Source organism: Aulostomus chinensis, chromosome 8 (genome assembly GCF_037954235.1).
Source record: "Aulostomus chinensis isolate RoL2024-O1b breed Wild chromosome 8, RoL_Achi_v1.0, whole genome shotgun sequence".
Lineage (NCBI taxonomy): Eukaryota > Metazoa > Chordata > Actinopteri > Syngnathiformes > Aulostomidae > Aulostomus > Aulostomus chinensis.
In genome coordinates this window covers 25,967,077-25,989,080 of record NC_141327.1, presented here as the reverse complement: position 1 = coordinate 25,989,080, position 22,004 = coordinate 25,967,077, and the positions used below count along the sequence as shown (strand labels likewise).

Sequence of the window (22,004 nt, the reverse complement as noted above, 5' to 3'; positions counted from 1 at the left end):
GGGTAGACGGAATGAGAGAGAAGCCAAGAAGGATTCCCCAGCACCATGGAGCCGCGCATTGCAGGCAGCGTGAGTACTAACAGCAGGATATCCTCAGGGGAGTGGGCTTGCTACTGCACCTCAACTTTTCCAGGATCTATTTTATCCATGTCACACGCGCCACAGCTCTGAAATAACTCCCGGTGAATAATAATAATACTAATACTAATAATGATAATAATAACAACAGCTATTTTTTATCTAATAGTATTATTCTTTACGTGTCACGGTGAGGTGGTTATTACTGTGCGTGATGCTACGTGTCACTGGTAGACCCACCTGCTGACCGTTAGAGGCCGGGCGGGTAGCTTCTAGTGCCGCGCCTGACGACTCATCAGCGGATTAATTTCTCGGGATTTTCTTCTTGCCTTTTGTTGCTACGGCGGTTGCTACTGACGACCGCTGAGCCCGGAGTCGTAAACAGACGGACGGACACACTTAGCTAAAGGGCAGGCCCATCACTGAAAAGTTCTCTCCTATGTTATTTGACTTATTTATGTCTACTGTTTTTTTTTTAAATTATTATTTTCTTTTAATTCTGACCTTCTCGAAGTCCAGACAAGGACAGACTGCAAATCAGATGGTACCGCAGGAGGTTTGTGACATGGATACAAAGTGTAACACTATCTTTTGGGTCAGAAATGTGAAATGTAGGTCTGTCTGGGTTTCTGTGTGGACACGGGTTGTGGGTCCCAGGATTGAGTTAACTGCGGCCAAGTAGCCAGATTACTGTGGATTAGCAGGCATTTAAAATAGTCACGTTATCCCACCGGTGCTGGCGGAGTCAGCTACAACAACACCTTTTATTGGCTGCTGGCCATATATTTGATGCATATAAATCATAGGCTGGAAAACTTGCAGTCAAAAAAAAAAAAAGAAAATTCAAAAGAAAGAAAAAAAAAAGAGAGAGAGAGACCGAATGAGGGGCTGGCGTTGTCAGAGATTTGTACATCAAACTGCATTAAGGCCCTACATCAGTCCAAAGAGTTCCTCCAAACCTAAGAAAGAGGCATGGCTCACCTTCAGTTGGGACATGGACTGTAAACACACCTGTTAATTGAAGTAAAAAATCCATGACCTGGATGCGGGCCAGAGCCTGACAAGGACGCACGTTCAACATGTCAGTCTCACAATACAGGTTTAAGAGAGACTGCTTTCACAAAACCAGCAAAATAAACAATGAAATGGGACCGATACAGGGGAGGGGGAAATGTTGAGAATGTGAATAGATCATCTGAAACCTTTTAATTCCTTGAAATGAATGCAACTGATGACTGATATCATCCCCAAAAAATACCAAACATCCTTTTCTGTTTTAAATATGACATTGCACATTTTTCCCCCAAATCTGTGAGACGGTCAGAACACATTAGGTTTATATGTTCATATACTTTGGTTGACCAAACTAGAGAGAGTGCACTGGGTGTGTTTGCCCACCTCTGTGTGTACCTGTCACAGTGACGTTTGACTTACTTGATGATGCGTTCTTGTGAGGTGATAGCGACCTTGACCTTTGACCGCTAAAATCCATTCAGATCAGATGTTTGTAGCAAATTTGAAGAAATTCTTTCAAGGCGTAAAGATGTATGCGTTTCTTTTCCCCCATCATTTTCTTGACGATGTTGTAGCTGCTGTTGCCATTATCATTTCTGCTTGTTTCCTAATCTCCCTTTTCCCCACCAATTCCCTCAATTACTATTAAAACCGTGAGAAAAGTGCAACGACGAAATCGGCAAAAAGTCCATAAATTTAGCATAAAATAAGAATAAGCAAATAATAACCTGAACAGAAGCCTCTTTCAGAAGCATTTAAAAAAGTGAAACTGAATTAATCCTAATTTTGTGGCGGACCCCAAAAGAAAGGTCCCCAGACCTGTTCTAAATGTGCAATGTTAACCAATCACATTGTTGTTATCTAACCGCTGGATTTTAGAGCAAGATTCAAGTGGAACTTGTTGTAATGGTTCGGTCATGTGTTGTAATCACTTCAAGTAACAACCGCCTATAAACCCTTCAGAATAAATTACATCCTGTTTTTATAGATGTGTATAAAACCCTGAATTTCATTTCAAGAGTTTTCTGAGTCGTGCTGCAGATTAAAGCAGGTGACAAAGTCAGAAACTGTCACATTAGAGCCAGCAGTGTGACTTGTATTACCCATATCAAAAAAAGCTGAACAGTGTAGAGAGTTAAATATTAATTTAACTGTTAACTGTAGACAAACTATAAGCGTGGTTTCTTTTATCTTTCCAGTGTGAAAGGTGACAGTGAAATGAAATGTAAACAACATCGGACTCTCTACTGTTAACCTTGACCTGGTGCTGCTGTACACAGGTGTGACAACACACACCTGTATCAAGGTACTCACCTGGAACACACACACACTTTTTCATTGTCTCTTTATGGTCGATGTATTTTATGGCTTTTTTTTTTCAGCAGAGTAGAGAAACGATGTCACCTTTCAGATCAAGAAATGTCCCACAAGCACTAGTAGAAGGTTGCTATGTCTCATGGCGCCGTGTGTGTGTGTGTGTGTGTGTGTGTGTGTGTGTGTGTGTGTGTGTGTGTGTGTGTCCTCACCAGTTGTGGAGTTTCTGAAACCAACAGCAGCATCATGTTTTACGGTTCCTCCTCCGGGGCTAGTATGTCCCTACCATCCAAGAGTCGGCTGAAACGCCAAAGCAGGACCTTTACACAGGTACACACACACACACACACACACACACACACACACGCACACACACACACACGCACACACACACAAACACAACCTTTGTGGCATGTGATACCAGATAACAGCCAGTCGTAGTATTTTCTGAGCACGTTCCTTACCTGTTAAATGATATTTCTCAAAGTAGTCCTTCAGAGCAGACCTCAGCTTTGGACACACTGAATGTCAGCTGTTTATGCTCCCAGTATACTGGGTATAATGTTAAGTGATGTAGCGCTACCTATACATAAATGCACAAAGAAATATTTTACAATTGACATCATCCAGAATGCAAACAAGGATTGAGCCTCTGTGAGCAATGTTCTGTTGCCCCCTGGACTCGTGTAACTGGGTTGAAGTAATTTAAAAACAGTAAATGAACGATTTGACAGCTGCTCGAGGCAAGTGTTTTCCAAATTTAAAAAGATTCTTTATGATGTATTATTCGATCTTCCTAACCTCAAATATGTCTTTGAAGTAGTGGCTTTGGTACCCAACCGTAAAAGTAGCAGATCTCCAAAAAGGGTCAATGAAACCAAAACCACCCAAATGACTTGATCCTACTCTGTCTTAGTTAGAAAGTGTAGTTTCTATTTCTGGTAAAACTAGTTTGTAATATATGGTATAAGAGGCATGATAGAATAGTCAGTATTGTCTGTTTGTTCTCCAGGTCCTGTACCGCACTCTGAGTTACCGGGACCGTGTCCCAGCAGAAACTGGGACCAACACCCGTGGCGACCAGCGATCAACAACTGAGCCCTCAGAGCGTCCGGTGGATGACCCAGCTGAACTGTCCACCCAGAGCTCGGCCCCAGGGGTGCTGAAGATTTTTGGTGATGAAATCTGTGCCGGTGCCAATTACAAGAGCGTCCTAGCCACACCGCGCTCCAGTGCGCATGAACTGGTCAAAGAGGCGCTGGAGCGTTACTCTCTCAACAAGGATGCTGCCCACTCTTACGTCCTTTGTGACGTGATTGGACGTTTGGAGGGGGTAGGTGGGATAGGAGGAGGGGGGTGGCGGACTGAATGCTTGCGTGCTCTAGGGGACAATGAAAAGCCTCTGTTGCTCCAAGAACTGTGGAAGCCCCGGGAAGGACATGCTCGCAGGTTTGAGCTGCGCAGGAGAGCAGAGGTGGAGGAACTCAACGCCAAGGAGAAGGATACCATCACTGCTGGTGAGGAAACGCGCATGCACACGCACGCACACACACACACACACACACACACACACACGCACACACTCTCTCTCTCGCTCACACATACACACACACAGCAGCTGGTCCAAGCCCCTTCCCCTCTAAACATGACACACTCAGCAGAAAAGCAAAGCTTGTTAGCTCCTCTGCAGTGTGTGTGAGAGAGTGTGTGGGTAGAGATGCAGAATAAGAGCTTTTGTCACAGTTATTATCTTGCAGACAATATAGCTCCTGTGTGTATTTAGTATTTTATATGGAGGTGCTGCTCAGTGAGAACTCAAACACACACACACATATTTACACACACCAACAGTGCAGCAGAAATGCATGGACAGCTGGTCGATGGGTTGAGTGAAAGCCGAATCCTCGGTGAAGATCTCGTGTTTTTATGAATGACGCATTCCTACTACAGTGGTGCAATATCATTGTCCTGCTGAAGCACCTGAACAGAACCGGTCCCAACTGAACTGTATACACTCAAGTGGTGCTACTGGAGGGATTCACTGCTCTGATACATGTGACACAGTGTGATACATATCTCATTGTGATATGATATGATGCAGCGCATCCATAATACTCCACATAATTTACCAGAAATGCCATTTTTTAAACAATTTGGATCACTATTCCATTATTTATATACAATGCACTGGTAATTTCAAAGTAGAGCTGAAACCATTACTTGTGTACCACATGGGCAGTCAAATAATATGTACATTACATTATTATATGGAAAATTCATCAGGCAACTTGTTTCAAAACTAAGATTCATTCCAAATTTGCATTCCGTTTCATTGAACTGATATTTGCAAAATGCACAGTTGTAAACTGGTACTGAACACACCAACACACGCTGTAACTGCCAGAACATCACCTTCAAGAATAAGAAACGTTTAATTTCTTGTGTCGCTCACTCAACAGGAAAACACAGAATTATAGCTCTCATGACACATACGATTTTATCGTGATATATTGCCATACAGTATTGATACTTGTGGCTGGAATATTTTGATAAATTGCTGTATCTATTCCCTTTTTGACAGCATTTTTGATTATTGGAAGTCTTGTGGGTTTCAATCATATTCAGTATAGACTATATTTATTTATTCAATAATTAATGTGGACAAGTCCACTTAAAACGAATATCTGATACGTAGACATCTGCACGGATCCTTTGCATGCAGGTGACAGGAAGTGCCTGCACCTGTAGTGCTGGTCATTAACCTTGAGTTTGTTTTTTACCAACGACATTATCCAACTGTTGTGGCCCAAAAGTGTAAAAATGTATACCAAAAGCTGTCACATTTTGTATGTACTTTTCTCATTGAGAGAGAGAGAGGGAGAGAGAGAGAGAGAGGGAGAGAGAGAGCGAGAGCGCATACCAGGAAAATACTAACCTTCACCTTGTGTTCTTGCTTTAGATGAAGACATTGAAACTGTTTTCAATTTCAGTTAAAACATTTTCACTGTGTTTTTGCTGAGAACCGCACGCATCACACCGAAAAAGTAGGTGAGAGTTCTGCACATCTGTAAAGTTTCACTGGTTTCTATGGCAACATATTCTTCGTCTTCTTAGTCAACTTCTTTGTTCTTTTAATGAACGCAGTCTTTTACAGTCATTGTACAGAGACACGACACAAGTTAATCAATCTACAAAAGCCACAAAACCTTGACATTGGTGGATTCACTAAACAGCGGGTACAATAAAGAGATAGTCATTTTGGAAACAGTCGAGTAAACTACATGGTCTTTGGCAACACAACATAGAGAGTGTGTTTCGGTCCTTCCATGGAGTTTGTCAGCACTCAAACTGAGGTTATTCTACAAACTGTGCCTGAAGACATTGCCATTTATTACGCACCATCTCGTCTCTAAAGCATCTGGAAAAGTGTAAAATAAAATCCCAGCAAGGAATTACCCCGTGGAAAAAAAATTGGTTGAATTGTTACAGTGACTACAAACATTTTCATTTTCTCTCTAACCCTTTATTGTTTTACAGCGTTTGCGAAACTCACATGCCCTGGAGTTTCTTTATCTCTGACTCACTTGTTTCCCTTTTCTCTCCCCTCGTGTTGGTGTGAGTGTGCATGCACATGTGTGAATTGTGCCTATTCTCACACACACACACACACACACACACACACACACACACACACACCTGTTAGGTGTTTGATAGCACTTTAAAGGTATTGTAGGATTTTCATTAAACGTGTGAACATATCACAGCCAAATTAGTCACATGGTCATCCTAAGTGATATATTTTGCAGTTTCGACGTCACTTTTAGTTTGGAAGAAATAATCTGACAAGACAATATGGGACTAAATTGTCAGTGATATGTTAGTAGAAAATCCTGTACCTCACACCTTTAACTGTGTATGTCTTCTTACTAACCACAGATGTGACTCACTTTAAACCCCACAGTCTCTCTTTGCTCCACAGTACATGCATGTCTTGTGTTGTGCAGATGGTGTGTTTGTACGTGTATGGAGGTTACTCTGTGCTGGGTGTTTTGGTGAGGGGGTGTTATCTCAGCCTCTTAACCCCTCCCACCCTGCTGCAGGGACCAAAACCCCCCAATTCCTGGCGGCTCTAATGGGTCGGTCTGGGCTGGGCAAACACAGGAGCTCCCCACTGCGTTCTGGTCGAGTGGTTCAGTCCAGCTCTAAAGGTGGGGACTGGCCTCAGGTAGGGTGGCTATCAGTCATTGCCATGGAGACCACCTCTACCTGTGTTGTCACCAGCACCACCCCCATTGCCAGTGATTTAATGTGTGTGTCTGTGTATGACTGTGTGTGAGCCATCGCATGGCCTCAACCTCCTCACCTGAGGAGCCGCTGTGTTCATCAGGTTCCCCGTTCTCAGTCACTTGTTCACTGCTCCATCCAGCACCATCAGTTCACTCCTGCCTAGTTACTCTGTTTCACTCTGCTCACACCCGACTGCACATATGTCTCTACAGCCGGAGAAGTGGCTCAATCATGTGTCAAACATACTGTATGGTCACGCCACATTAAGATGCACTCTATTATTTCCCTCTCATTATCTTTCTTTTCTGCTTCTGCCTCCGAACCCTTTCTCCCTCTTCCTACTCTTCCTCTTCACTCCTCTTTATTACTGTCCTGACTTTCCTTCTTGCCCTTCTTTTCTGCTTCTGCCTCCGAACCCTTTCTCCCTCTTCCCACTCTTCCTCTTCACTCCTCTTTATTACTGTCCTGACTTTCCTTCTTGCCCTTCTTTTCTGCTTCTGCCTCTGAACCCTTTCTCCCTCTTCCTGCTCCTCCTCTTCACTCCTCTTTATTACTCTCCTGACTTTCCTTCTTGCCCTTCTTTTCTCTTTCCTTGTCTTCTCTCTGACTCTCTGTAGATATTAATGCTCAAGCCCGCAAACTCCAGAGGAACAGGGCGAAGGGGACGCTGACCCTGCCCCGGTCTAGCAACTCATCTCTCTGCCGCAGCCTCAGTGAGACCAGCCTCAATCAGGTGGAGCTTCCTGTTCACAATGATTGATGTCATATTTAATAGAACTCTTGTCAACCTGCCTTAAATCTTGAATGTATGTGTGTTTCTGTGTGTGTGTTTGCAGTTGGGTTTGGGAGAGGAGCCCAAGCGGTATTATTCCACCTTGCCAGGACCTCTTAGGGGCAGAGAACGTGAGACAACCTCTAGTGGACGGAGGAAAGAGGAGGGGAGCCAGGGAGGAGGGGTGAGACACTCCCTGTACCAGTCTCCACACCTCCTGCTTCTACAGGGATACAACCGTCAGGTGAGGCTTCTAATCAAGGCAGAAGTAATACTTAAGGATATCTGATAATTAAACATGGACTGTGTTTTTCAGGACTGCCTGGTTTATCTGCTGAACAGAGAGCAGCACACAGTCGGTCAGGAAACTCCATCAGCTCGTCCAAACATCTGCCTGTTTTCTCCTGACATCCTGCCACTTCACTGCCGCTTACGTCGAGTTCCTGTTCCACGTCGCCATGCCAACAACAACAACAAGGGAGAAGAGCTGGCCGAGACTCAGCGTTTCTGTGTTGCTGTTGAGCCCGTGCTCCATGCGACAGTTCTGGTGAATTTTTCCCGCTGCGAGCGCTCCACCACGCTGCGACACGGTGACCTCCTCTCCTTTGGAGCGCACTACATCTTTCTGTACAAGGACCCCACAGGAGCGAAGCCTCTGCCAGCTCAGACCTTGGCTCGCCTTCGCACCCTGGGGCAGCTTTATGATGCAGGAGTGGAGGAGGGGGAGGGCGGGACTCAGACTTGTAAGATGTGCGGCACCGTGCTGAAGGACAGGGGGGCACAGGTGTCAAGTGCTCCAGCTGTTAGACGCAGCTTCAAACCTCACCTGATAAAACCCCGAAGCTCGGGAATGACGGCAGGGGGGCCCGTCAGTTTGTCAGGAGGGGAAGGAGGACGAGGAGGTCAGAAAAGGAGGCTGCAGCTGGAGTTTGACCAGGCTCATGAAGACCAGCTGTTGCACAGGATTATGTCCCTTATAGAACCTGGAGGTCTGTGCACTCATTCACAATATAGTGAAAATAACTTGTCAGATTTACAGTATTAATATAAAGGACTGAGATTAAATTCTTATCGATAGCTTTTACTGCCAAGGAGTACATGTGTTTGGTGTTGTATGTCTTTCAACAGGATTACACTCAGATCTATGAGGCAGATCTTCTCCTAATTTGGTGGAGGGGCGTAGCGTTGGCTGAGGAAGAACCCATTAAATTTTGGAGCAGATCAGTTGAACACAGTGAACATGTGACATTGGGTTTCTTTGAGTTCCCCGAGGCAGAAGTTTTTGCTCTCTGACTGCCCTCCAGTTTGTGTTTGAGATGTCTTCTTCCACCCTCATACATTGGATGTGAATGGAATTTCCATTGTAGGGGTTTATTTTTGATGTACTAGGTGACAGAGATGATCAATAAGAGTACTAAGGTCATCAGAAAAACACACAGGAGCAATGACTCACATTTTGAGGACAGTCACTAAATCAATACGGCAAATAGCATTTAAATAAAAGATCGAAAATGATAAAAATGAACCTTTCCTTCGAGTAACTGGCATCCTTTTCCAAACATGTCTTTCTGCAGTGAGGTGTCTATAAAAATGTCAATAAAAAAAAAAGACTTTGAAAGATTAAACAGAGTATTAGCGTTGTAGTGACTCTCACCGTCACAGGAATAATTTCATACAGCGAAAGCAGCTTGAGTGAATGCTGGGAATTCCTAAATGTTGAAGCAACTCTTTATTTCCTCGCAGGAGATGACCATAAATTGACACCGGCCTACCTCCTCTGTTTGTGCATACAACACTCTGCCTCTACTTTCCCACCTGGGAGTTTCGGAAAATTGCTGCTTAAGATCGTCCGGCGAATCCAGACCATCGCATGGGTCAGTGTCTGTTTGTCCTACTCTTTCACTTGGTGTATTTCTCTCTCTTCTTGTCATTTTAAGATGACCTCATGTGGAGAGAAACCAGTCAGCCATGTCGGGTCAGGTCAGGTGAATAGTTAAACAAGGTTGCCTATCACATCTTGTACTGTATTACACACTCACAATGATCTGCTCTATTTATACTATGAATTGTCTCCTTAGCAACGTCTGCACTTGTACAGAGAGCTCCAGGATGTAGCTGAAATAATTATTCCTTTTTCGGAGGGAAAAGTTAAATTACAACATGAAGCCAACTTTCTTTTAGTGGGAATATGCACATTTTGTAACCCTTGTATTTTTCGTATTCACAGTATCTGCCAAATTGTTCAGTGTGTCAGTGTCATGAAATAGTTTACCTGCGTAAAATATACCTTTAATTCTACAAGCCATAGAATCAGCCAAAGCTTCATTTCTAGTTTTCCGTAAAACAAGCTTTTACTTGATGTTACTCAGGGGCTGCATGTCAGTTTCTTTGTACTGACTGATTTATTATGCTTGTTCTAGATAAACAAGAATGCCCAGAACTGATCACCTGTGATTACGGCACAGTGCTCACCTACACAGATATCGTTTTTTGTTTGATAATGGCAGAATCGCTGTGTCGTGATGCCATCATTACTCTATGATTCCCACCCCCGGTGAACTCCTTGAACATCTCCGCTTTGGGTAGATTAAAGAATCTCTAGGGCCAGCACCAGCTCCCTAATGCTCTCAATAACCCTCGTTGAACATGAAAGTTACGATTGTGTATCCTTAGCAAATTGTTAAAAAAAAAGTTGACGCTCTCAGTAAATATAGATGATGTTCTAAAAATGGCTGTACAAATTACATGTATGTAATTATCATGAGTATAGTGACTTCCTTTGGTTTTTTATGTGTTTCATATGAAAAATAGATGTTTAAAAAGTGTGTATGGGTCAGAATGTAATTATAAACGTGTCGGACTTAATGCGCTAAGTTTTGTAAATATGATCGTGTTATTTTGTTCTGAAGGTTAGTGATGCGCTGGGAAGTGTGGCTCTCCTACGCACATCCTAAAAGTTTAATGAGAACTTAATTGCAGTGTGTGTGTGTGTGTGCGTGTGTGTGTCTTGCAGGAGAAGACAAAGGAGCTGGCTCAGAAGCAAGCTCAGCAGTGAGTATCGCTTTCCAACTTATGTTAAAGAGGAGGAGGGAGAGGAGTGTGTGCGCTCATCGAGCGTTAGTCTTTGTATGTCAGTATGCCTACCTGAAGGGGTTTAACGCTTCACTTTGTGTGTATTTGTGCACCCATAAAGTCAGGACCCAGCCTCGCTGTCTCTGCTCAGCATCTCGGACCTGGTCCCAGACCTGCAGACCATCTTCTTCTGGATGTCCAACTCCATCGAGATCCTCTATTTTATACAGCAAAGAGCACCAGCATACACACACAACATAGAGATACTGCAAGGTACACACATGTACAGAGAAATTGCTGTAGAGTCATTACTCACGTTGACATTCAGGAGATACTAATACAGCTCTCCCACCCTCTCCCCTCGTTCCCTGGCTGTGTAACTCTTAAGCATGCTTCTATCTCTGTCATCTGTGTCAAGGGTCAAAGGAGTCTTTGCTATCAGCGACCATATCAGCCAACGAGGAGGCGATGACTATCTTAGAAGAAGTGATCATGTACACTTTCCAGCAATGTGTCTACTATATCACCAAGGTAATTTGTCAAGGCGATAACTGTGTCATCTTCTAAATGAGCAAGACACTTTTATCTTGTTTTTAAGGCAGGTTTAATGAATGATAACTGACCTCAAGAGCCTGATTGGTGCTCACTTGGACACACACACCACACACACACACACACACACACACACACACACACAGGACAATTTCAGATTATCTCCATCATCATTCATGTCTTACTTTGTGTGCTTGTGTGTCTATTTGTGTGTGTGTGTTCAGGCTCTTTATGTAGTGTTACCAGGTTTGTTGGACTGTAATCCGTTCCCAGTCGACAGCTCCGAGCCATGTTGGAAAGGAGGTGTAGGATTTCCTGAACCTGTCCGAAGGGTCTTGCAGGTTAGCACATAGTATTCACTCTCACAAAGTCAATGAACTAGTCATTATTATTATATCCTGTCCCTGTTTGCTTGCACGTAATGTTTATTTCAATCAGTTTAGTTATTTCATATTTTTGAACAATTTATATCTTGTGGCCTCAAAATAGCTATTTGAAATCTTCGCCTAATAAACAACAAATATTTGCTTGACTGCCAGAAGAGCCTCTGCTGACCTTAATCATAGCCGACTTTGTAAGAGAGAATGATTAATTCTGGACAAAGATCTTGAACCTTATCTCGGGGAATAAAGTACACATAGGAAGCTGAGTGGGCAAGACAGCTAACCTACCCACGCTCTACTATTCATTGCACTAAGCTAACTAGCAGTCAGATGGTTTCTGTGGGTCTCAGCACCCTAATGCACACACAAACGGAAGAGAAAGCTACATGATATTCTTGCTTATATGATAAACAAACCAACAGTATGACATAGATACATAAAAACAACATGTCTATACTCATCTGTGAATATGCATTAATGGTTGCAGGTGTTCCAGAATGGCCAGGAGCTTTTGCAGGGCTACCAGGTGCACCCTGAGATTCAGGCTCAGATGTTTGCTTACCTTTTCTTCTTCTCCAACGTTTCGCTGTTTAACCAGCTGATGGACAAAGGTAGGGGGAAAGCATGCACTCACTCTTCCATTAGACCTCCCCCAGGATTTGTACACTTGTTAGTGGGAGAGGGAATGTGTCCTTGTGTCCTTGTCAGCATTTTGACAGAGACTAACTAAGATTTGTCCTCAATGCCCTTCTCCTATCTGCATTCTGTTTTCCCTCCTCCTCCTCCTCCTCCTCGCCTTCCTCCTTCCATCTGGCCATCAGGGGGTGAGACAAAGAAGAGTAGAGGTGGGATTGGATGGAGTGGAGAGAGAGATGGGGAGGAGGGGGAAAGGGCAAAGTGAAGGGTAAAGGGCTGGAAGGCTGTTCGTTTGTTGTTGCGACCTTTCTAATAGTCTGTTAAATGGTCTGCATACAGAAACTTATCAGCAGCTACATCTGTATTTCCATCCTCCTAACACTTCCGACCTCTCCACACCCTCCTTGTATCACACACACACAGACACACACACTCAAGCCCATGCCATACATCTTCATTAGCCTGTAGAGACACGAGAGATCACATGTCTAGCAAACGGAGAGGGAAAAATACCTTTATATTCATGCAGCGGCTACCCACGTCCCCCACCTCATCTCCAACACCCCCCTTTCCTCTCCCACTCTGTCTGTCTGGCTTTCTCCCTTGCCCCCCTTTTGTCGCTCGTTGGTATTTCTGCACTGATCGTGTCCATGGTAACAGAGAAATGAGTTTGTAGCAGGTAATGCTGACGTTTGCACCGAGCGCTCTGCAACTCACACACACTCACACATGCATGCACAGACACATTTTTTTCAGCTATCGTTGAGATGATAGTCATGGACATTCCCTAGCCCCTGACCCGGACGTTAACATCACAAGTAGCCATCTAAACCCAACCCTCCTGCCTTCTGAAGGTTATTCAGAACGTGAAAAGATTAACTGAAATTGGTCCTCCAAAGGACAGCTGTACACACACACGCACACACACAAACACACACACACACACACACACACACTAACTAACTAATGCTATGGCACCATGAAGAAAGACAAATAGGTGATAGGAGATGAAATATGCCTCGGATGCTCTGCTCTGTCATTGGTTTGCTTGATGTGTGCTTCGCCCTGCTAACAGATGAGAATGGAGACTGTAGTTTAAGATTGGACTGAATGTTTCAGAGTTAACTGGTGTTTCTGTCTTTTCAAGTTCGCAGTGGGTGTAAACCAGCTGCTATGAAGCATTATGACACGTTTGCCAGGAGGTTAAGTGATGTCTTTTCTCTTTGGGATGCCTCACACATAGATTACGGAATGCCTAGACTTAAGCTTATTACGGAAGGGTGTGTGTGCATCCAAAACATATGGCAGAAAATTTGAATGGTTGTGTGGTTCAAAGTCTGTGCAGGATGCTGCCGGTCTTTTGTCTGGAGGCTCAATTTATGCCTCTTATCTGGACACTTAAAATGTGTCTGTAGCTTCAAAAGATGGTATCAAACATCCAGTCAGACTCAATCGCCAATTCTTGAATGTTAGATGCTGATTTTGAGAGAAAATTAAACTTTGTAGATATTGTCCATGGGTTCAAGTGTCATATGATTTCTATTGAGTTTAAAACTTGAGACATTGCTGTCAAAAAAAATTTTACACTTGTGCCATCATTTCCTCTGTTGTCCCCATGTCTCTTTCTGATAATATAAACTTAAGTAATTGCAGTTGTGCTTGCCTGTGGTTGTGTGCTAAGGAAGATATTATTGGGGGATTGGGTTGTTTATTGATATAATATTTGGTCTGTGACATTTAAATGAGACTGTAGTACTGTCACTATACCTTGCAGTTTGTTGCACTATTCTAGACGTGTTATAAGTAAATTGTATTAAGTGACATTTGTGTCAGCTTTAACTTTGGGACTGCAGGCTAAATTACAAAGAAGTCACTTTCCAAAATGTACAATCCAGAGAGGGAAACTTCTAATTACTCTGGTTAGTGCTTGACTTTTCTTTAGCATAAGTTATTATTATAGTTTTGTAGACAGCCATAAAACCAAATATCTCAATAGGGATCATTTTATCCTTTGACCTTTTATGATGAAGGCCTTAAAATTCATGCAATACTTTGGTTTCTCATCTAATACCTGCAATGAAAATATCATTTCCTTGATATTTAACTTCAGCTGAGTGTTTGTCATTGTTTGAACCAAACCTCAGCAGAAGCCGGCTCTCTATTTGGGGGGAGGGGCAGAGCTTAAAAAAAGGAATTATGGCTGCCATGAGGTAATGCAATGACAGACTGACAAACGATGGGATGCCAGCTCGACAAATGCTTGAGTTGCAGTTATCGCCTGCTTAAGTTGCCACCAAACTTCCATTCAGTTCTTTGATGTGGTACAGAGAAAGAAAGGATTAGGGAGAGAGAGGAGGATGCAGGCTGGCTGCCGGTTTGTGGCGCAGTAAAACACCAATCCATTCCACCGAGCCCCTCTGCAGCAGTCGATTTGTATTCTGTGAAGGGTAGGGGACTGGTGACTGCTGCTATTGCTTCCTTGATTTAATATCAACTTAATTAAAAATTAATATCTCTGTTGCTCAAAGTGTACACACACAAAACACTGCCTTTTCTCAGTCAGTCTGGTTAAGAAATTCCCTGCAGTGACTGATTAAATACCAAAACCTTTTGTGTGTGTGTGTGTGTGTTTGTGTGTGTGTGTGTGTGTGTGTGTGTGTGTGCGTGTGTGTGCGTGTGCGTGCGTGTGTTTATGAAGGTCCATCACGGGGATGGTTTCAGCGATCCAAGGTGTTGCAGATTCAGGCGTGTTTGCGGATGGTCATGGAGTGGGCGAGCAGGTCCGGGCTGGGACATCTGGCAGACAAGTTCTTCACCAAACTCAACAGCACCATTTCCATATTGGCCACGCCCCCACAACAGCTCACACAGGTAACATCACACACACACTTGGGTGCTCACTCACAATTTTACACTGCACACTCTTGGATAGTTCTTTTTTCATGAAAGAATAATACAGAAAGTTCCTGAGATAAAATTATATTTTTAAAAAAAAATCCTCCAATTTTACAAAGCATTACAAACTGCAGTGCTTGAAAAAGAACAGAATATAATATTGATAAAAGAATGGAGGTCATCCATGTGAAATTATGGATATTGAGATATTTGACGCTAGAGAGGTTCATGTTGTATAAAAGCAGCAGAAAACATGAACGAATCAGTTAACTGAAATTTTATTGGCTGTTTCTTAGACATCTGTCTGAACTGTTGGTCATGAAGTACAGTAACATTCATCAGTTATGGATCACCAATAATGTTAGCCCAGGCATCCTAGTTGCTGGCTGTACATAAACCCTTCCCCTTCTGTGTCTTTCTCCTTCTGTCTTTGTGCAGTTGAGTTGGCGAGCGATGTCCAGTGAGCACCCGTCTCTGAAGCCAGTCCAGCTGCACCGGATTCTCACCCAGTACCAGCTCACAGCAGAGATAGGTCCCGTCCCAGTATGGCAGCCAAGCAGCGAGGATGAGGCTTATATTTACAGAACAGGTATATGGGAGGGTGATGCTCCACTTTAAAGGTGGCCTGCATTTATCCAAAATCTTTCGTACAGAGGAGACTTCAAATGTTTGCATGTGTTTTCTTAGAGTAACACACCCATGTTTTAGGAAATAGGGTTAGCCTTGCCATCCTCCCCAGAGCCAGACGATAGATAGATAACCTCTCATCTGTGTGCGTTAGGGAGCTGAGACCCACAGAAACCAGCTGATGAATGGTAGTGGATGGACTGTAGCATCGCTTTGTCAAAAGTCACCACGTGCCCTTTTCTCCAAAATGGTCTTTACATGTATGGGGGTATAACATTTACTATTAAATAGCAATTTCAAATTGCAAGATGGATGTATAGAGATATCCACTTTCCTGACTCAGAACACTGATTTGACACAGCACCTCAAAACTTTGGCCAACACAACAAATGATTTGTTTTGTGTTCTGTGCTCTCGGGAGGACGGCCAATAAGCTTTTTTCCTCAAAAAGTTGGTGTGTTGCTTTAAGAGGCAGTTTGTATTCCATGCCACAGGAGAGGATCATTGCTGTAGTAAAAACTCTAAATTCAATTAATTTCTAAAATTGACCTTGAGGTGTGAAAGATGCACTCCAGCGTGCACAAAAACAGAGGAAGTGTAAAGTATAGGAATAGCCTTGTAGTACCTCTGGAACAGGTCTTGGTAATGGTGATGGATGTGTCTATACAGTCTGTGTGTGTGTGTGTGTGTGTGTGTGTGTGTGTGTGTGTGTGTGTGTATTAACATCAGTGTGTGTGTGTGTGTGTGTGTGTGTGTGTAGTGGATCTCCTGGAGAGCTTTGAGAATCACCCTCCCATCGTGCTGCCCAGCGCTGGCTTCAGAGTTGACCTGGACAGCGAGTGTGTAGAGGACAGCATCTACAGACAGCTGCTCTACATTCGCCACTACCTCTGGGGGCTACGCACCAAGACGCAAACACACAACAACACTCCCAGTGTACACACGCACTCCAACGGAACCAACACAGCTGACTGGCCAGACGTTCAGGTCAAAACAACTCTCTCACTCACACACATTCATTGACATCATGCATTCCGTTGCCTCTTACACTGACCTGAACCAAAACACAATTCCGGGAAAGTGTGATTCCTCAACCTGCTGTTCAAAGATGTCAGAAAGTGAACCAACCAAAGTATCCCAACTTTCAACAAATGTCTTCAATCCCAGTTTCTACAACTCAAATCGGTCCTCACAAAGATAGACATACAAGTACACACACATGCACTGTCAAATACACACACCTCAACTAGCTGTAATCCAGGCCATGTGCCTCAGCAGCTGTGGTTGTTGAGGAGTTCCTCATAATCCCGTAACGAAAGACAAAAACCCTCTACTCCAGCCAACCCTCACACACACACACATGCACACACAAAAACCTAGACATGGTTAAATCATGGCTAATCTGATTAGTCTTTAGGCTGTCTAATTAGTGGGAACGGCTGACTAGACCGTAATCCCTAGTTACTGCACCCTTATACTTTATGTACACATACATGCGCATACAGAAACTCATATACTGGTTCACGTGTGTCGACTGATAAATTGGCTTATACACTGACAATACATTCAAATCTCTTTAACCTTTGAGTGTTTTGGAGAGAAGCAGAGCTCTCAGCGTACTGCAGCAAGATTGCTTCATCACTCGGTTTTTAGAATCCGTGAGTTTGAAGTCATTGCAACTTCACTTGAACTGTCCTCTAATATAATTTTGTCCCATTGCAGAGGGAGTTGTTGCCTCCATCCCACAATAGTCCCCGCACTGGAGTTCCCGGGGACGAGGTGAACACAGAGATTGGAGAGGAGAAAGGACGGGAACGAATTTCAGGCCAAACACACACACACAGCCTCCGAAGGAACGGCACCATCCACCACCCACGAACAGCAAATCCAGACCTGTCCTGCCTCTTGACCCCTCCCAACACCCCGCTGTACCCAGAAGGAGGAGGAGGAGGAGGAGGGCCAGTCATAGGCCCCAACACCCAGACTAACGGCTGCCCCAGCAGAACTGTGGCAGAATGTAAAAAGACAAATGGACTCATCGCCAATGGACTGGAGGGTAGGCACACTGACCCACGGCAGGGGGACAAAATACCACCATCGTGAAGGAAAGAATGTTTATGTGATAGCTAACAGTGAGGTTAGCAAACATGTTTAACATTAGCTTAGCTGCATCAGCTATACCTTAGCTTGCTGCTAGCTTTTACAGGACATTAAATTGATTAGATTGGAGTTTGCTGGACTTTTTAGAGTGTTTTCCAGTACTGGTGTTGCCATGACAACCACAATTCTTTCATGTTCCTTTGCTACCACCTGCTGGCCAACATTAAACCTACTCACAGGAATTTATAAAACACTAAATTTGGAGAAAGGGGGAAAAGACCAAGAGACTTGACGCTTGACTTGGACTTTGTTGCAAAGTCTTAAAACTTGACGTGGACTTATAAGAAAAGACTTGTGAGCATTGCTGCTGATCCCTGACTTCTGCTTGAACACAACCAGCTGCTGTGGTTCAGTCTTTGTTTTGGATTTTCATTCAGAAATAATACATGGTGACAGTAAGTCAGCTGCAGAATATTATCTCATCCAAAACCATTTATCAATATTTTATGAGTTCAAATATGTATAATGTAGATCCGAAGAGCTCTTTTGGTTTTTATGGCCCATTAATGTACCTTCTGGTTAGGTCTTCAATCCACTCCGCCAGCAGGATGATTTTTTTTTTTCCCAGCAAAAACCTCTAATAATACCACCGTATGCGACCTGGAACAAAAACAAATTGAGGACAAACAAATTTAGCACTCAGCTTAGAGAAAGTCAAACGTCTTCCTGCTAAGTACCCATATAGGTTTCTCAGGATTTAGGAGACGCAACCTCAAATCAAGTGAGAGCTATAAAAAGACATAAAAGCACAACTTCAGCAGAGGATAATGTTGCTGTCCATCTGTCTATCTGTCTGTCCGCTGGATGTGTAAGCAGGCTTTACTGTGTGTGTCAGCAGGACTGTCTTTTTGCATGTTTTGTAGTTCTTATCGGCAAAATCTTGATGTATTTTATCAGTACAGTATTTAAAACTCCCTGTTTTGAATGACAGACCACTTCATGACTCCGAGTGCAGCTCTCGTCAAGTCCTGGTGGTCTCTAGCATCTCTGTTAGTTTCGTGTAGTGAGTCTGACATCTGCAGGCTGCAGCAAGAGGCAGCAAGGTTTTTTGTGTCTTTAGCTGCACCTCTGCATCTGTGTGTCTGTGTGTGTGTCTTCTGCACAGCAAAGACACTCTTGCTCTTTGTTTGTCTAACCCCATAGCAAGACCCTGTGTGTGTGTTTGTGCATTTGGTTGTCCGTGTCCTCTGCAGGGTGTAGTAGTGGGTGTGAGTTTCCTTTCCCTGTATCTTCCCCTGGCGCCCCTCCCCTTCCTGATGACTTGTGTGTGGTGTTTGTAGTGGAACTGGACAAAGGACCCTACGGACTGGGCATGGGACTCATAGACGGCCTGGTGAGTAGACACTCGACAGCAATTTAACATTTATAAGTTAAATTGTTTGTGTCCCTTCAGATCTCAGCAGGATGTTTAGGCTGTGGCCAGATTTCTACTAATGAATATAAAATATACATATAAAAATATTAGTATATACTAATCAGTGTAAAAGCCCAAGGATACACCTGCTGAACTTAATTACGTTTCCCTCCTGCAGCACACTCCTCTCAATGCTCCAGGTATTTACATCCGGACACTCATCCCTGAGGGTCCAGCCGCCTCTGACGGCAGGCTGAGGATCGGTGACCGCATCCTGGCTGTGAACGGGACCAGCCTGATAGGAGCAGACTACCAGAGGTACACATCATGTTTCAGTGACCACATGAATAAACTGAGAGATTTATGAAACTATCAGGTGATTGTGACATGATGACAGGGATGTCCCGCACTGTTAGCCTCCTCACGGTCGTCTCTGTCAGTCTCTCAAGCTAATTGATTAATTTGATTGACTGATTGGTGTGAGTCCAGACAGTGATGCTCCTTCATCCTGTCCGCTGAGCTCTGTGTAACTGGACTCTTTCTCTCGCTCTACTACTTCCTGTCTGCTCCATGCAGCGCGGTGGATCTGATTCGCCTGGGAGGGGGTCGGCTACGTTTCCTGGTAGCCAAGTCGGACCCAGAGGTCTCAGAGAAGATCAGTGCCTCATCCTGTTGACCGCATCCAAACACCGCTGCCCACGAGAGGCAGGGCAGCAGAGCAACAAAAGGGATACAGATGTGTACACTGAAGAACACGCCTGAGCGTTCATACACCACATGAATGTGAAACCTACAGGAATGTTAACACAGCACAAAGCCAAGCAATCAAACTGAAGACAACGACTCCATGCCACAGCTGCAAAACCTGCCTCCATAACAGTGACATCAAAGGAGACAGCAGCAAAGAAACATTGCCTCATTACTCAGTGCTTCAGGTGGGTGATGTCATACCAGTTAGTATGTTGTCTGCTGGGTTTAAAGCACAATAGATTAAAGGGTGCGTTCATATCTCATCAGTCAGCCCTCTGAGCATGTGCACACATTCAACTCCTCCACCCATATTATATCTATTAGTGATCAGAAGTTAAGTAGCATGGTTAAAAATAGACACCCAGCTCTCACGTGTAGGATGTATTTTAAAACTTCGAAAGTACTTCGCAGCCCGTCAGCCAACGCTCGATGTTTTACATTGTTCTCTCAGACACAAATGTTTTATAAAACTGTTTGTTGGCGAACCTTAAACGGCAGAGACTAAACCATCACATGTAACCTCACCACTGACCTTTACCTCCACACGTCTGGTTTAGACACGCAGAGAGGAGTGATATGGACAGGTGTTGTGCAGCTATTGTAGGACTTAATTACCTGATCACGCGTCACTCCAGAGTGTCTGATGCACACTCCTGGTATGTACAAAAGCAGCGCTTTTGTTGTGAATATGCAGTGCGTATTGGGATTAAGGGTGTATATAATTTGTAAATATTTATCATGTGGTTGCATATCGTTTGGTCACTGAGAAGAGAAACCGTATTTGAAAGACAATTCTTGTTTTCTTGAAACACTCTGTATATTGCTGAGTAAACTGAGATGTATACTGATGGAGAAGAAGAAAGCCTTTCCTGGGACACAATGGAAGTAAATACGTAGAGTAGTTTCATCAGTTATTTCAATAAGCCCATAGTTGTTTTTGTACAGCAGGTCATTAGGTCCAGCTGGGACATCTGTCTTAATGGTCACTCTCTAAAAATACTTAACTCAAAGTGTAGTGTACTTCTGTGCTGGCTGGCCTTCTTTGCTGACCTCAGCTCTGTAGAGTTCCCCCAGGACCTCTGCCTCTCGTGATCAGCTGCCTTCAGATCATACAAAGATGGATGGTTGAGATGGGAAAGAGTTTCTTCGAAGTCGAACTTTTCTCTTGTATTTATTCTATCCACCAAACAAAGAGAGTTTAAAAAAAAAAAATCTGCAGGATTCATGAAACACGTGCTCACATCCGATTGGGTCTCACTCAGCTGGATTAATCACGCTCGATCAAGGGCAGCAGACCAACGAGCTATTTGACAAACACATTTTTCTACAATTACATTCTTCTGCCTTGAGTTTGGACCTGTTTTCTCATAACTTAACAAAGGTGACAAGAAAAAAAGTGGAACGCCTCCCTACTGTTTCAGTAGGGCTTTCACGGTCAGTGATGCTGAACTATTGTGAGGAGCGCTGTGGCTCCTGGTCCTTTGCTCCTATTCTGGTGTGTATATAGGTTTCTACCTGCCTTCCAGGAATATTTTACTGATGTGATCCACCTTTGAAGGATCAGAGGGTCTATAAGTTGAATGTGTTTTATATTGACTAGGATACATCTACTTATTTCCAACAGTGATTCATCTAATTATTCCTCCCGTTCATAATTTGTTCAATCTATCAGTAATTTTGCCCATAAAAATTTCCCCAAACTTTTTTTTTTTTAAATGTGTGTGTGTTCTGGAAAGAAACAAAAGCCCAAGGAGATTCAATATAAATTGATATAAAACAAAAACAAAAACAAAAAAAAAACAAGACAAAAATATGTTTACTTGATAACAGCTAATTAATTATTTAGTGTTTTTGGAGCAGTTTTATTTACCAACTCTCTGAAGTCTAACCATCAAGTCAAGGCACTTACGTTCCATCAGCTTTTACTCAACTTTTGATTCCCTTCATGACTTGGCAACACCAACTGTCTGTGTGTTTATGGTTTGTATGAACTCAGTACTTCTATCTCATGCATGTCAGTTCTTCTCTGGTCATTATTTATACTGTTAACAACGATGGTACTAGAGAATAAAGATGTTGAATACTTGCATTTTTCTTGTCCAGACAGTCA

At 43.4% G+C, this 22,004-nt stretch overlaps 1 protein-coding gene across 3 annotated transcripts; it reads left to right on the top strand.

Annotated features, from left to right (window-relative positions):
- radil (Ras association and DIL domains) lies at positions 1–21,998 on the top strand. 3 transcript variants are annotated; one of them, XM_086211973.1, is made up of 21 exons: positions 1–69; positions 2,292–2,398; positions 2,622–2,736; positions 3,419–3,923; positions 6,507–6,614; positions 7,311–7,426; positions 7,530–7,709; positions 7,782–8,454; positions 9,209–9,339; positions 10,479–10,516; positions 10,659–10,810; positions 10,956–11,068; positions 11,314–11,430; positions 11,960–12,083; positions 14,807–14,979; positions 15,442–15,592; positions 16,391–16,617; positions 17,353–17,686; positions 18,984–19,123; positions 19,323–19,462; positions 19,721–21,998. In XM_086211973.1, exons 3-21 carry the CDS (start codon positions 2,653–2,655, stop codon positions 19,818–19,820), a joined length of 3,606 nt encoding a protein of 1,201 aa, XP_086068099.1. In that variant the 5' UTR covers positions 1–69; positions 2,292–2,398; positions 2,622–2,652; the 3' UTR covers positions 19,821–21,998. The 3 variants fall into 3 exon arrangements, with proteins under 3 accessions (XP_086068099.1, XP_086068098.1, XP_086068100.1); XM_086211972.1 differs by lacking the exon at positions 1–69 and adding an exon at positions 176–634; XM_086211974.1 differs by lacking the exons at positions 1–69; positions 6,507–6,614 and adding an exon at positions 179–634.
- Positions 21,999–22,004: the final 6 nt, after the last annotated feature.

Excerpts from the sequence above, each read along its gene's own strand:
- radil (XM_086211973.1), top strand. The coding sequence starts at position 2,653 with ATGTTTTACGGTTCCTCCTCCGGGGCTAGTATGTCCCTACCATCCAAG. Across the intron at positions 10,811-10,955 it reads CAACATAGAGATACTGCAAG|GGTCAAAGGAGTCTTTGCTA; the intron begins GTACACACATGT and ends ATCTGTGTCAAG. Across the intron at positions 16,618-17,352 it reads CTGACTGGCCAGACGTTCAG|AGGGAGTTGTTGCCTCCATC; the intron begins GTCAAAACAACT and ends GTCCCATTGCAG.